At 45.0% G+C, this 16,258-nt stretch overlaps 1 protein-coding gene across 1 annotated transcript in view; it reads left to right on the forward strand.

Moving 5' to 3' along the window:
- Window positions 1–8,103: 8,103 nt before the first annotated feature.
- The window catches only part of LOC144170402 (protein Wnt-4-like), a 60,916-nt gene continuing 52,761 nt past the window's right edge, over window positions 8,104–16,258 (forward strand). The window contains exon 1 of the mRNA XM_077700185.1: window positions 8,104–8,390. Coding sequence (XP_077556311.1) covers window positions 8,197–8,390 — 194 coding nt within the window. The 5' untranslated portion in view covers window positions 8,104–8,196. The remainder of the gene's footprint in view (window positions 8,391–16,258) is intronic.

Here is a 16,258-nt window from a genome sequence, read left to right on the forward strand (position 1 = left end):
ATAAACGGAGGGATGTATGTGAGTGAGTGAGTGAGTGAGTGAGTGAGTGAGTGAGTGAGTGAGTGAGTGAGTGAGTGAGTGAGTGAGTGAGTGAGTGAGTGAGTGAGTGAGTGAGTGAGTGAGTGAGTGAGTGAGTGAGTGAGTGAAAAGGCTTTATTTGATCATCTGGGTGACGACTATCCTAGCCCCACGAGGGGAAGGTCATCGCGAGGCGGCCACACATCATCTCGGCGTGGCGTCCTCTACTCGGCGAGCAGCCCTCGCTACTCACGCCTTCTTCTGGCACCCGCGCCTTCCCCTGTATTGGGGTGGTAGCGAGCACCTGGCGCTTTCGCTCGGGCGCTTCTTTTCGAGGGCAGCCGAAATACACTGGACGGCTCGTGTCTGCTCTTCTCGTTGGTCGCTTCCCGCGGCGGCCGCAAGCCACCGCGGGATTGTCGTCACTGTCCTTGCCTCCCTCGGGTTCTGTTCACAATCCCACAAAATGTGGGCCGCAGTAGCCCTTTCCGATCCACACACGCGATGCAAGTCACTTACATGTACGCTAGAACGCACGTGTTTCATGAGCACCGGCGTGGGTAGCGACCCAGTCTGCAGTTGCCGGAACGTCACCGCCTCGCTTCGGGTCCGGCCCAGGTGAGGCGGGAGCATAGTCTGCGCCCTAGTCTATACCATTTCAAAACTTCAGTGTACTCTGTCATTCTGTCTTTGGCCTCTCACCACCACTCCTTCGTCGAGTCGGCCGGTTGGGCGGCGCTGTATGTGAAACCTCGCGCCGCCTCGTTGGCCGTCTCGTTGTGGTTTGCGTTGCCTCCGGCCGACACGTCCCTTCCCGTGTGGGCCGGGAACCACTTGATTGTTACCGCTCTGTCCGTTAGGTTCACCGCGCGCAGCACCCGCACTGCTGACACACAGTCTGCCTCTGGCGTAGTTCCGTACCACGGTCCTGGAATCACTTAGCACGGTCGTGCATCCGGGGTCGGCGAGGGCCAGGGTGATGGCTAACTTCTCGGCCCGATGCGCCGTCCGTGTACACACGCTCGCCGCCGCCTTCGCCTCGCCGCCTTCGCCTCGCCGGTGACCGCACTGCCCACCACCGCGGCTGGCGAAAGTTCCCCTTCTGTCCTGATGCTCCGCCACGTCCACATATACGGCACCACTGTCTCTGGCGTGGAGGTCTATCAAGGCCGTGGCCCTTGCCGCCCTCCGCTCCCTGTTGTACTGAGGATTCACGTTCTTGGGTATCGGGCACACTTGCACGTGTCTCCGCACACACTCTGGTACCACCGCTCCTTCCGCACTCTCCTCGTCCGATCTCCTCGGCTCCAGCCCTAGCTTACGGAGCACCTGCCGGCCGGTTCTGGTGGCCGAGAGCCGTTCCATCTGGGCGGTTCTCTGCGCTTCTGCAATCTCCTCGAGGGTGTTGTGCTCCCCGCCCCCAGGATTTCAGAGCGCGTCACCTTGTCGAAGGCGCTCTGCAGGTCCAGGCCGAGCACGACACGGCTGTCCCTCGTCCTGCTGTTGTCGTCCGAAATTTCACTCTTGAGCTGGATCATAGCGTCGTGGGTGCCTAGCTTGCTCCTGAAGCCGATGAGTAGGGCCCTATTGGGAAGGGCTTCCGTCCGCGTGAGCCTCCGTAGTCGTTCTTCCCTGTAAGGCAGTGAGGGGTGGGTCGGTGGGTATTTGAGGAGAGAGATGCGGTAATGGGTTGTACTTTCAATGTGGCGCTATCTCGGGCTGAAGTGGCTCCGGGAGAGGCTAAAGAGATGAGGCACGCCCGGGAGGTGAGTGCTCTGGCTGTCGTGTGTGCCACCTCATTGCCAAATCAACTCAACTTGGGTAGTAGGTGGGGAACATGACATAGCGTCCACCACCCTTATATTTGCTACCCGCCGTAAACGGGTTCTGAGTGGTATTTTAAGACCAATAAAGCGGAAATTTATACGTATGTACATCAATGCGGGTTTCGAGAACTCGCTTACGGAGCAGAAGCTTCGGTTCTTTCGAAGGGTATCCTTTGAACGAAAATTGAGATAAACCACAGAAAGTAGGTGCAGGGACGCGACTCGTGATTCGATAAGATTCCGCTGCGTTATGTGCTGTGGCTGTGCCGGAATGACACTATGGTGACTCCAAGGTATGCATTGACAAGTTAAAAAAATGTCACCAGAAATTACGCCCTAATTTTCAAAAGAAGTCTCTTTCTAACGCATTTATCAAAACAGGTAGCAGGATGTTGTGCCGGATGGAGTAGTACATGTCGTTCCAGGATCAAACAAGGCCACAGCATGCATACACAGTTTGTTCATTGTGCTACAAGGCTGTATACTCTATACCGCGCACGCGCGGGAAGGTATACGTGGGCCAGACGGGCCGTTGTATCAATGACCGTTTGAGGGAACACCGGCTATCAATGAAAAACAAAACAAGGTCGCATCTTCCACACTATTGTTTCTCCTGCGAGGACAGGCCATGTCAGCCGCTGTTGAATGAAACAAAAGTGCTGAGCAGAAGCCGGGAACGAGTCGCCCGCGAGTTGTTAGAAGCCTTTTTTATTCGTATAAACCATGGAAATTGTGTGAGCGAGGCATCTGTTACGTTGTACGGAAGTGAGTTTGAACTTTTTTACCAGGATGGTTCATTGATAAGAAAAGAGCAAAAACTGGCTGCTTTGTGTGCACGTGCAATAGATGGTATATACTAGTCATGTTCGTTTGTTTCATTAAAGCTAGTTGTGAGTCTGCGCCCGTCCTGACCCTTTCTTATTGTCTTGTGTTTTGTGCGCAATTTATTCAACCCTTGAATTTTTTTAAGTCCTTGTGTTTCCAATTGCCGTTTAATTTTACCAACCCCATTTTCTCAGTAAAGCACAGCATCACAAGGTTTGCATCAAATAGAAAATTACGTGTTCAAACTAATTACGGTAAAATTACCTCTCTGCAATATCAATTTGCAATATCAACTTTCTGTACTGTCAACTTTATCTGTAATATCAATTTGGAATAGTTTCCCACCTGCTGTAAAATTAATTAACTGCGTGTCGCCATTTAAGTCATCCTTTAAAAACCATCCCTTGTTCAGTTAATCGGTTTTTGTCACTTTTGCTTATTTCTCCGAATATAAAACGAATATGATGACCGTGTTTTTTACACCAATGAACTTTCTCCTGTTTTTGTTGTTTGTATGAAATGAATTCATGCTATTTCTACTGTAGTGCTTTATATTTTCTAACGAGCTTGTTATATTCTTGTTTATTGCTCCTAAGTTTATTGCGCTTAGTATCTCTTTCGTTAACTTATCGAGTTCTAGTACAGTAATCGACTTCGGAACACCTGTCTGTAGTGTTTCTACTTTTGTATTTGTCTAATGCACTTCAATAAACTTTCTTGACTTCTTTACCTATCTGAGATTCTGCCTATTTTAATTTTTACTGTGACCCGACACAGAAGGTTGTTCACTGTTCGATGTTTCAAATGCCCTTGTATAGATTTACTATCCGCGCACTTCTATACAAACTAGTACATTTTAGTTAAAATGTATCACTTGTTGTCCAACAACACCCCCTGAGCAATGTGCAGTTTGTACGCGGCATAACTGGCTGCATGAGACGCAATAGCTTTCGTCAGTTGCCTAATTTGGAATATCTGGAGCTGCGTGCTCTATGATTTTACAAAGCCCTTCTCAATCCGGTCAAATGCGACTACATAACCACTATTTAACCTTCACCAGGGGCTCAAAAACAAAGGGGAAGGGCGGACAGGGGAGGATCGAGTCCTTTTATGTTGCAAATAATGGACGAGGGCTGAGCTGGCATTGGCACGATTAGACAAGTGATGGCACCAAAACCAAAAATAAAACGGCTGTATACAGTGATCCGAAGCACAAAGATAAATACGACTGAGTCATTTGTCAGAATACACGTCCAGCCTGCCATGGCTAATCGTTTTTTGATCCCCAATTAACCTTGTTTATTTTCTTCTTGTAACTTGTTACCGACACATTTCTATAATTAGAGTGTTTCTGTTTCTATCGGTGGCAGTGAATGATTTCAATCGCGTAATTTTATTTTGATGTCGATTTTTTAATGCGGGAAAGCACGTGAAGTACATTTTGAGAGCCACGCAGATGGTACGACTTCTTTCTTAAAGAGGCATATAGGAGTTCATTATTACATTATGTAGGTGGTTTGAAGTTGATGGAAAACTGCTTCTTGAGAAAAAGGTTGGTTGAATAAAGGTTCGGTTGAGAAAGCTCCAGCCGACCTCTGTGGAAAAAAAAAGTAACTATTCAATTGCCGAAAGAAAATGTTCTCTCGTTTTGACAACCGCAAAATGCAAAAAAGAAAAGGGCCAAAGTTGGCACGCAGAAAATGAGTAGTTGAAAAATAGAAATCGAGCAGACTGCAGCGCCTTGCGGCGACGGGCCTCCGCGCAGACGACGCCTCCGCATACGCCGCATGGATACATGGGCGCCATCATCGTTCACTCCTTGACTTCATCCGCGAAGCGAACATTTTCAGTTTCATCTAATCACCATCACCTCATAATACCATATATATGCCCTGTGGCAAAATAAACGTTCTTAAAAAAAGGGGGGTTTCCTAAGGTTGAAAAAAATAATAACCATCATCACCACCACTATCTTCCTTCACATTCAAAACACTTTCGTAGCCTCTGCCTTTACCGACGATCATACAAATCTGGTTGAAGCAGATTCCTCAAAAATTTGCCATCGAAGGACCTCTTTCATATCATGGCCTCTTGAAGACTACACAAAAAATGGACGGCTTTCAGTCAAACATGTAGGGTCACAACATGGTACTTACTGCACAGCCTGAAGCACAATTGCTTGTGTACAGATAAGGACAAAAAGAATTGCTTTATTTTCTACATGGGGCTTGAATGCCGTAGGGCCGGGGGGGGGGGGGGGGGGTAGAAGAGGAAGAGGGAGCGAGCGAGCGAGCGATTTACGAAAGAGTTGTTCGCAGTCCAAGGATGTATACGGTCCGTGCAAGGTTTGCAGGTCACTTAGAGGGGTCATGATGCCTTAGTACTTTATAGGTTCCGTAGGGGAAAAGGTACACGAGAGCGTTCATAAAGTTGGTCTGGGTTATCAGCTTGTATTGACCATTCGTTAGTGATTTTAATCTGACTCTCTCATGAGAAAGAGTCCGTGCGAACGTGTTGCAAAGGCGTGTCCTCGTCCGCCGGTAGGGGAAAGGGGAAAGGCGGAGGTGGAGGCATGTTCCAATAGTTGCTCGCGTCCAGTGGTAGCAGTGGTAAAGTGCGCATTGTTCCAGTCCAGCTGGGACAAATTGAGTGCACGTACTATTGCAGTATACGGGCAGCTTTGTGTGCGAAGAAAGATAATAAGATAACATTTATTAAATCCTAAATGTATAAGATTGCCACGGGCAAGCCTGAGACTTCATTAGCATTGTGTGGCGACGTCCTGTAGCAGCAACGGTATCACGGAATATCGCAGTTTCACAGATAATGTCAGAATTATAAAACGTCCGAGCGAATGCTAAACAATAATGCCTCAGGAAAATTTAGAGCTAATACAAATACAAAATACAGGAGGAGCAAAAAATGCAGATAAAACCAAAGCGCAACAAAATTAAACATGGCTGAGCACTAGCGCACAGCCGTCCTCAAAAGAAAGTTGGGCGCTCTCAGCTTACATCGCGAGGTTATAAAACGCAGATCATTCGGTAGTTCATTAAAAAAAAAAGCTAGATCGTACCAAAATCATATAACTACCCCATAGTGTGTCTGAAATCTCGGTATCACGTAGCCATATATATTTCTTAGAGTCAAATTATTCGTGTTATACACCTTGTGATCACTTTTCCACATATATTTCAAAATGGCTCTGTTGAAATGACACATCGTCAAAACTAAGCGATCCTGCCGATTTTTGTACACGGATTGATCAATCTCGAGTAACACTGTAAAGAGCACTCTAACAATCTTTTCCGGAATTCGATATACTTTGTTTGTTTGTTTGTTTGTTTTTCTCGTGTTCAAGAACAGTTGAACAAACAGCACATGGCATAACGGAGGATTCTGTAACCTTGTGCCAATGACCTCTTATTTGATACCTTCCTTCATACTGTAGAGCACGCAACGCTTCGCAATTTCTTACAAGCATAGCTATGTGTGCATTCCAAGACAGGTCACCGTCAATGAACACACCGAAAGATTTTACCGAGGACACCCATGTTACAGGGGCGGCAAGTGCAAGTTGTGCATTTGGACGTATGCAAATAAGCAGAATCGATATTTTGGACTACATTATGGGGGTTTTCCAAAACACGTCGGTTTACTTTTTTCCGGGTAACTCTAAATCTTCTCCAATTCAGTCACTGAGCTTAATAGCAACTTTCCGAAGGTCTCAAAGTGAAGTGTAGTAACTGCTGTGACTAGATACAAGCAAAGTGTCATCATCTGCGTACTCAAATCTTTGAATACTCTATCACGCTGTCCATGTCATTAAGAAAAATGTTAAATAAAAGTGAAGATAAAATGGAGCCTTGGGGCACCCGGTATCGCAAATAAAGCTCTGCACTCTGCTCCCGCCCAAGTGCTACAATTTGGGAACGTGTTGACACGTAGTCGAGTAGGATAAATAAAAATGAATGGTTCCCGAAAACCTCAATTATATCCTATTACACAAAATTGCATGATTCAAGGCAAAAGAACTTTGTACTTCAAGGGACAGACCAAAGGCTGCTTCATTTTTTTTAGAACTTACCATGCACTAAATCAGATTGGTTTTCAAAAAGTGCTTGCGTATCCGAGCCCGATGCAAAACTGTGCTGATGCTTATTTAATAAATCGGGCTTAGTAAGACGTACTGCATCTGCATTATAAAGTATGGGTGTGGCTAAACCCTAAATCTAAACAAAAGTGTCTTGTAAAGACTCGTTTGACCTTTTTTTTTTTTTCTTGTTTGCACCGATAGCATGCGAAAACGTGCTTGCAAGTTAGTTTGGCCTGTCAATTCTAGAAGACAACTGCCAAAATACAACTGCGGGCCTCACAGTAATTTAGTAGACACCTTCACGTCTACCCACAACTGATGTCCCAGCGATGTTATTATGAATGATATCGCTCGCAACAGTGCGTAGGCTACGGCTTGCCGAAGGTGCCGGTTGAGGTGAGCCGAGTTGTAACACCTCGGGCTCGTGCTGTTACCAGTTCTGTGGTGAACACTAGCTGCGTTAATGCATATACTGCGCTTTAAATAAGTATGTTTTTATTAAAGTTCTGCTCTGCATTTTTAAAGCATATGAACAACCTGCTTCCTGTAGGACTGCCACTTGTAGAGTCGCTGTCCCTCCCCCAACAGCACTTATATAATTAACCAAAAAAGAGGGATCTTCTTACATAATGTAGCAATGTGTGCGCGGTGAATAGCAAATTATGGAGTCAGAAGCGTGTCATGCTTGAAAAATAGTCATAATGCTACGTACGTAGATGGGCGTGTATGCATGTGCGCGGGCGCGTGTGTTGATTATATAATCTGGATGTTTCACCTGTAGTATATTTAAGCCACCCAAGGCGCCTGTGTGCTCGTGTCGCTAGTAACGGCCCTAACTACGGCTGGTTCAGAGCCATGCAGCTACTAAGCAAATAAAATAAACCCTTCCACGCGGTGTGTTCACAACTTACGCGCAACGACTAACGAGAGGGATGTGGTGGTGTTAAAAGTCCCGCGTGCTTTGCAACAGAGCCGTCGGAAGACTAATTGACCCGGCTCGCGAGGAGGTTGGCGGCCACTTAGTCGTGTTGTGTAACCGCGGCTTTTCCTGTTATGTAAGGCCAGAAACTTTCGAGAGTGCCATACGGCACTCGTCGGTTCCCCGTCTGGCACGGGTGCACTTTTGCTTTCGTTGGGGCAATGTTTTAGGACCGTGGGCAGCGGGTACGCAGGAGCCGGCCCTCTGGGACGACCAGCACCCTCGCCCATAAACGCTAAGCCGTGCACAAACAAAACTATCGCAGAGGGGGGAACAAATCGGCCGCCCCGTGACGCGATTGGCGAAAGGGCGTACGGCAGCGCCCTCTTTCCCCAGCCTCCATTGGTGGGCGGGCTGGAGCAGACGAGCGTCTGCTTCGGCGGTGGCAGACGACGCGCTTTTCGGGTGCGCCACCGACGTGCGGTCCGAGCACCGTTCGAAGGCGGCTATGGATGTTTCCGGCGAATTCGGGCCCTGCCTCGCGAATCCATCGGCGGTGGAAACTTGACGCAAACGAGCGGACGACGACGGTGAGGTGTGTGAGCCAAGACGGACTCAACGGCATGGGCGCGAGACCGGGGCCTCTGCTCGCGCTTTGGCTTGGGGTCGTCTGCTTCTCGTACCGGCCCGCGCACTGCAGTTGGTGGTGAGCGACTCTCTTCGTTTTTGCCTGATACCAATCCCAGCAGTGCTTAATCGCAACCATTTGGTCATTTCACTCTGTTCTCTAGTGAACGGATATCAACGGTGCGGCTGCTTTGAGGTTCGCCCTCGCTGATTTACAGTCCGTTGACCAAGTTTTCAACGATGGTGAAAAACCAGTAACTATAAACTATACCATTTATACCAATTCACGCTGGAAGCGGATCAGCCATTGGAAATACTATGCTGAATACGCCGATTCTCGGAAATAACCTGAGAAATACTTGGCAGATCAGAATAAAATTCACGCGCAGTAGCAGGCACACGACATAGTTGGTTACTATATCGCCCAAACAACTGTAGCGCTTTACAGAAACGATTTCAGAACTGTTTCATTGCCAGCCTATCACATACAATTCCTATTTCGTTTTAGTTTCTTTTATATAGACTATAATCATGTGGTGCAAGTTGGACTGTGATAGAGAATGTATGTAATACCTCCGTAATCATTTTAGTGCCCATAAAGATTATAGCTTTCCGAACGCAATGATTTTTGGAGAGTTCACAATTGATCGCTCACTGCAACACATGTCGACCAAATAGAATTGTGATGAGATATAGTCGGTGATCACATACGGTTTATGCTCTTTACCATCTTAGATTAAAACTGGAAAGCCGGAGTTTAATTACCAATATTGGCATTTTTCTTATAGCTTAGAATAACGTGTGCCGTAGTAAAAGATGAATTTCAAGGTTCTCGCGTTTATTATTCGTCCAACGTAATGTGAGTGCATGCATTGAATGGGTTCCCACTTTCATCGTTCGTAGGCAGTAGCTCGCAGTGGCCTTTGCCCATTCCCACCGTGATAAATACGAGTACGCAACGGAGGAAAAGTAGAGGGTGTGGTGCAAAAGAAGCGGGTGCTTTTTTTTTTTCACATTTTGTTTCTTAATCATTGGTGCCCTAATACTTCATTCAATGCCCCTTTGCCCGAAAATCTCGTCCCTTCTCTTGCGGCACACCCACGCAGCTCCCGAATGTTCTCGAAGGCCACTGAAGCCAAGTGTTGTCTGTTTCAATCAGGGGTCGTTTCCTAACCTCATCGGAAACACTAATAATGCTCGACTCGTGTTTCCGCTTTCTGTTTCTCCATTGCAAAGTTTCTCGTGGAATCTCTCTTTTTAAGCGCCAGAAGTTTTGGTTTGATTTACGTGAATCCATTAAAGCTCGCTTTTATTTCCTTTTTTCGATCCAACATTTTAGTTATGCAAAAAAATTTTTATTTACCATCACACCGTCCTTGTCTTACGCCCGGTTTCCTCCTGATATCGATTTAAAGCAGCTACGTGAGGAAAATCATTTCAGTTGAACTGACAAGTGGTGTACTCAGTAAGACGGCATTGCGGTTGAGGTACAACTGACACAAAATTATCCAAAGACTGGATATGCTTTGAAGACATCGCTTAGAGAGGAATGATCATTTCGATCAATTGCCTTAGACGGCAACTCTTCTGGGGGCCAACGGGGGTGCCTGGAGGGACAGGGACTGCATTGTATTTTTTTCTAGATTTGTGTACCTTTCATTCCCATACAAGAAAGGTCGGTTAAATAACTACGGCACACGAAGAGTATACAAAGTACAGGTTTGAGACTATGTCAACGTGTAGACTCGATGTGTAGTCAGTCAGTCATTAGTAGCGGCTATTTGGGTTAACACGTAATTTGACTACATTGTTTTCGTGGCACAGCACTTGCCATTGTGGTTTCGCTGACTCGCTGGTCGCAGTTAAATTATAATAAATATATATATATATATATATATATATATATATATATATATATATATATATATATATATATATATATATATATATATATATATATATGTATATATATATATATATATATATATATATATATATATATATATATATATATATACATATATATATATATATATATATATATATATATATATATACATACTATATATATATATATATATATATATATATATATATATATATATATATATATATATATATATATATATATATATATATATATATATATATATATATATATATATATATATATATATATATATGGCCGTAAAGGCGTCTGAGTTACACGCTGAAAATTGTACATCGTCGATAATGTGACCAACCACAGTTTGCTTGAAGAACTTCAAGCCATATACACTTAAATTCAACTGTTCCATCAGCCATCAGTTAGTCGGAGGTTAGCAAACCGGACCAGTTAGCTTTGATGAACCGGGACCCGGACATCCTAGACGCTTAAAGGGGACTCACCTGTTACCATTCCTCTGGCACTTGCTACTTCATGACCCTCCGCTTTAAATACCACTGGGCCCCGATACGAGAACTTTTAGAAATACATACAAGTGTGCCCAACGGCGTAGTTTGTTTATTTTAGACATATGTCACTTCTTAACTGAAATAAAAAAATTAAGACTCTCGCATGGTAGACCGCTAGCGGCATCTAATGAAAATTAGATAAACTAAAGTGCATTTGTTGTTTATTTTTTGTATTTCAGTAAAGATGTGCTATATTTTTAAACTAGGCCGTTAGGAACATTTATGTGGATTTGTAAGACTTTTCTTATTAGCACACGGTGCTTTTTGTAACCCTTGGGTAATAAATTACTAAGTCTCATAGGAATGTGATCAGGCGAGTCCCCCTTAATGTTGCGTTTTAATAAAGTTCTCTCCTACTCCGTTTGAACTGCAACCTTGTTAAGGAAGCGGGACATAGGAGGACCCGCTAAACGTTCTATTTAAGACGAGTTCCGTTTAACGAGACCGAATTTCGCCTATGCGGTCTGTTTTTTTTTTTTTTTTTGTTGTTTTTTTAAGAATTTGGGATGCTGCTGTTCTGTTAAGGCCGTGATTTCGTTTAACGAGATTTCACTGTATATAGGGAGGATAAATGTTTCATGCAAATGTTCGTATAAATTAAGGTCTTCAGAAAAGCAATAAAACACAAGCGTATACCATACGCCAAACGTTAAAACAGCGCAGCTTGAATATATTTCACATAATATAAAAACAAAAAGAAGCAAAGAATAGACACTGCACCGGTGAAACACTTCGCTGACCCGGCCTGGACACTTTCACGGAACTCAATGAGAGTCAATGGTTACAACGGTGCAGTCGGAATAAAGAAATGATATCGGGTCGCTGTTCACCGCAAAATATGATTGAAGATGAAGCCCCTGTGATGACAGAAAATGAAGGATTTCTCGGCAGGAAAGGCGATGCCTACGCGGGCTTCCACGCGCAAAGGAGACACCCACGGGAGAAACGAAAGTTATACAATCCACCGAGACGGAAGCGAAGCAGTGTTACATGCCTCGGGGGTTCGTTTCACCCTGCGCGCGGAACACGCGTCGCGGATTGATTAGCGGTGGAGGCCGCGGGTGGCAGCCCGCGCGCCTAAGGCAGCGGCGTGACTGTATTGCTCACCTGGGGGTATGGCCCGGTAACGACAGCGCTGAATCACCCAACAATAGGCATACACGTGTCGAGAGGCCCGTCCCTGTCGGCGACGTCTGTTCGGCGCGCCGTGTGCGCATAACTGGCTGCCAAAAAGGCTGCTCGGAGGTAACAGTTGCTTCTTGTGCTTGTTAATCGTTTCCCTCCTTTTATAACTGTTTTTTTTTTTGGAACCCGATCTACGCACGCTCTTTGCAGCGATTACTCAACCCATTTAAACGACCCACTTCTGGTGATGCATTCATTGTGAACAAGGCTTCCGTTCTGGAAGCGGAAACGTCAGTATGTTTTTGTTTGGACTTGTCGGCGTGTCTTTTTTGTAGCCAATTACTGTTTTTAAGAACAAAAAGCCGTCCCGCCGAGAAGTTTTTGTTTAGGAACATGTTATGAAGTTGGAAAGTCATTTATGTCATTCGCGACTGTTGCCCGCGATGAACTACCTCGTTACGTAACTTTTCTTCAAGCCCGAAAAACAAGACATAGACATAACCTCTCTATTACGCCAATATTTTCTAATACAAAATTCTCTCGTGAATAGTTTTTTTTTTTGTGCGTACAATTAACAAATGGAATCCCCTCCCCCTTGAGGTTTTACAGTCAAGAAAATTCTCACAAGAATTGGATAACTACTTGCCTCATGAACTAGAATAATCTATAAACCTGGGCTTGTGGCCACTTGTTCTTTATAAGAAAATTACCTGCTGTGTTGTTGTATTAGTGCTGTGTTGTTGTTCGAGCAAGGCGTTTTGCCCCACTGAGATTTTAGTCGTGTTGTTCTTATGTCGCGGTTCTTGTGCTAAGGCAAGTATTTGGAAGTTTTTGTAATATGTTATAGGTAGCATCCTGTTCATGCGTTGTTTGTATTCTCGCTCTGTATTGCCCTCCCTGCATGGGTCAGCATTTTGGCCCGCAGTATGAATAAACGAAATGAAATGAAACAAAGGCCCGTCTGTCGACACGCGAATTCTCAATTTTCTCTCCGCCTCGGGCGAACGAGATAAAGGCAATTAGGGTCTACGTAATGTCTAACCGTTTTCTACCTGGTGCTGCCTATGGCCCACGTTTTCAGTTTGAGACTTTTGTTATCCACGTGTGCTTTGTTTAGGGGAGAGTCACGTAAACAAATTTATACTGCATTTGTCTAATATATAATCTCGCATTTTACGTGCAATTTTTTACTTTCAATTTTTATTACATAAGGTTTAATTACCAGATGTCGCGTATCCGTGCAAGTTAGGCAACTCATGGAGAAAAATGGCAGGTGTGAAGTCACAAATATATTAGGGGAAGATTCCCAGCTGCGAGTAGTGCTGACGATTTTTGACTCTCAAAAGAAAAAAAAAACACCAATAAGCATTTGTTGCTGAAGTAATCACAAAATATCTCGGCACAAAAAAAAATGGCAGGGGATTATTCGATCCAATCAGAAAATTGACTGCAGGTGTATTATCATCCAACAGTATAGAACCGACACAGGAGCAGCATAAAGTTTCCAAAATCGGCTCGCACAATGCTGGCAAAGGCTTCAAATCACCCCGGAGCCGAAGGCGATCAATAATTGAACATAAACGAGAACAAAGTATCAAGGAACTGCTTCTGAAATACTCTATTTACAGCTGCTGAATTCCTGCACCGGCCCCACTTATTGAACACCTCTTTCTAACGCAGTACTTCGGGGTTCTGTAGACGAAGTTTGCAGGTCTTCTTATCTCTGGCGATTACTGTGAGATCCCTTCTTATCTCTCTATTTTTCTGACGCGATCACATCTCGCTCCTGTATAACCTTGTCCGTAATTCTACTGAAGGAGTCATTGCAACTGATTCTATGTATACGGCACTCAAGCGCTAGCATGGCACTTCCCTCGCCGCGGACACACCAGTGGTGATTGAACAGATGAGTCATTCCTGGTTACCATAGCAACGGCGCTCCCCTGTGTCGTAGCAGCTTGTCTTTATCGTCGTTACCGTCACGACAGCGCTGGTCGTCTCCGCGATAGCGCAATCATAGTAACTTGCAGGCTGGACATTTCGGAGTCGTAGCTGGCACTCGCATTTCGAAAGGTAGCGCCATATCCATACATTACTGCTAACCCTCGACACGCGCACTCTGCACCAAGTCGTTTTCCGCAGTTAATACACTTCGCTTTAAATTTAAAATAACCCGTGGCATTCTAACAACCCACCCAAGTCAACGGTGAATATATGCGTACGTAAGGCCCCTTATGAACAGCGTCCGTTGCGTCGAAGAATTGTCGGCAATTGTGTAAATCTGAAACTGCCGGTGTAGTATCACAGAATGTAGACGAACAATTGCCTTTGTTTCGCGGAGCCATGCTGTCTGCTGGTCGTGTTATGGCGTGCATACAAACGCGTAAAACATGCACTTTATCGAGGGCAGACATCTTCCTTGCTGTGCGTATCCAGCCGCTCGTATGCTCCAGTTTCTCGCCGCTGCAAGTCGCCCGGAATGCAAACAGTGGATACCATCAACTGCTGCCAGTTCTCTGCTGAGGATTAGAGGCAGGACCGTGACCCGGACAGCTCACACTGGTCGATGCTTCTCATTCCCGTTTTCCCAAAACACGCAATGTGTGTCGGGTTGCACGTGCAACGCGTTGCGCTTGTGCTTTGTTTGTACAGCGCCCCTCGCCGCGTGCGTCAGCCTTCAGGACTACGTGTGGGGCCTTGAAATTGTTATTGCGAAGTTGCTTTACCTCGAGCTCTTTTTCTCTTGGTTACTCCTCCGAGATTTTCTTTCTCGATATAAACGTAATCCGCGTGAGGAGAGCAAGGCCCCCGTTGACATTCTTATCTGTCAATCGATTACCCGGATTATAACCTGCGACCGAGCAGATCGTTTACGAGTGTGTCTTGTTTTCTGTTCGTTGCACCAGTTTTCGTAGCGTTGCCTCTTTCAGGTTTTGTTGTCCACTATCCTGTGCAGGGGCTTAAATATCACACAAAGCGTAATAAAGTGGCCGCGCGCAGGGACGCACTGTGGTCTTTATTTACACGCCGTTTGCGATCTGAAAACGAACGATCATTAAGATTAATTTTACGCGCCCTCTCTTCATTTGTGCGTGCGGGCATGTGTGGGAATACATTTGCGTGGCCAACAAGACGGTAACATTGTTCAACAAATTGGCAAGTTGCCACTATACGTCCAGCATTTAAGAACATTACTGTGTTTTCATTTCATGTATAATTTCTGGAGATCTCATTATATTGCAGTTCACTTGATATTTACGATCAAAGCAATAAAAAGATAAACATTTAACAGATCAGCGATCCGCATAAACAATATATGCTACTCACTTTTATCCAAGGCACATTATCGTAAAATGGCCTGTGCAATATGACCTTAAAGCAGCTTGGCTTCAGTCTCTTATTGAGGGATAGCCAACACGTGGTCCTTCTCACATTACGAGAGCCCAAGAAATGTCCTCGTAAATGGGCTATGTAAAGAAGACGCCTTTTCAGTGTCTACGAAGGATTCTTGACGCCGAGCGCACCTGTCAACAGGTGGGACACGATAACTGCCAGGGAAAGATGACATATGGCTATCAAGACAGCGTCAGCGATGTAGGCGTTAAGTGGGACCAAATGATAATTTGTTTGGGTTCGATTAAATTACTGTATGCAGATTTCTTCAAATATTATAAAGCCTATGTCCTCACCGCAGACACTCCTAACCGTCACGAGAAAGCCACGCTAAGGTTGCAGTTTATACAGCTCTTTACAAGTACCCTATAGCTATAGTCCCAGACATTCGGCTTGTGTCTTTTAGATCTCCTTGAAGTGCGACAATAAGCCATAGTATATGAAAACTAAACGACCAAAATATTGGCAGTCTTTTTCATCACCGCAAACAATATCGCTTGAAACCGTCGCTTTCTGATTTGATTTCTTGTTTTCTTGATTTCTGCTTTTTGTTTCTAACATAAAAAATAAGTGGGCATAATCTGGCGGAAAAAAGAGGGTGTTAGAGCTTAGTCGTTTTGGAGAAACAGATACTCATAGATTGAAACAAATCTGCTCGAAATGGTACGAAAAATATTCTTTGTCTTTTTTTGCCGCTGAGGTATAAAAGAACAGCGCCGCGCTTGTGGCGAACATGCTGCCAAATCGCTGCAGGTTGTTCTCGGCGCTACAAAGTTGTGTTCGCCTGTGCTTTCCTCATTACTTCAGCTCGCATTCTCGGCTGGCCCCTGTGCCGACAACCAGCTCCTTTTGGTGGTCCGGCCACCTCGCGGGATAGGCGACGAGGTATACTGAGTTTCTGGTAACATTTACGGACTCTTCTGGTAACTTATTTTTGTAAATGAATAATGAAACGATGAAAATGTGCCTTCGTGG

Source organism: Haemaphysalis longicornis, unplaced genomic scaffold (assembly GCF_048455015.1).
Source record: "Haemaphysalis longicornis isolate Haplotype H1 unplaced genomic scaffold, Haemaphysalis longicornis Haplotype H1 scaffold_2, whole genome shotgun sequence".
In the NCBI taxonomy this organism is placed as follows: domain Eukaryota; kingdom Metazoa; phylum Arthropoda; class Arachnida; order Ixodida; family Ixodidae; genus Haemaphysalis; species Haemaphysalis longicornis.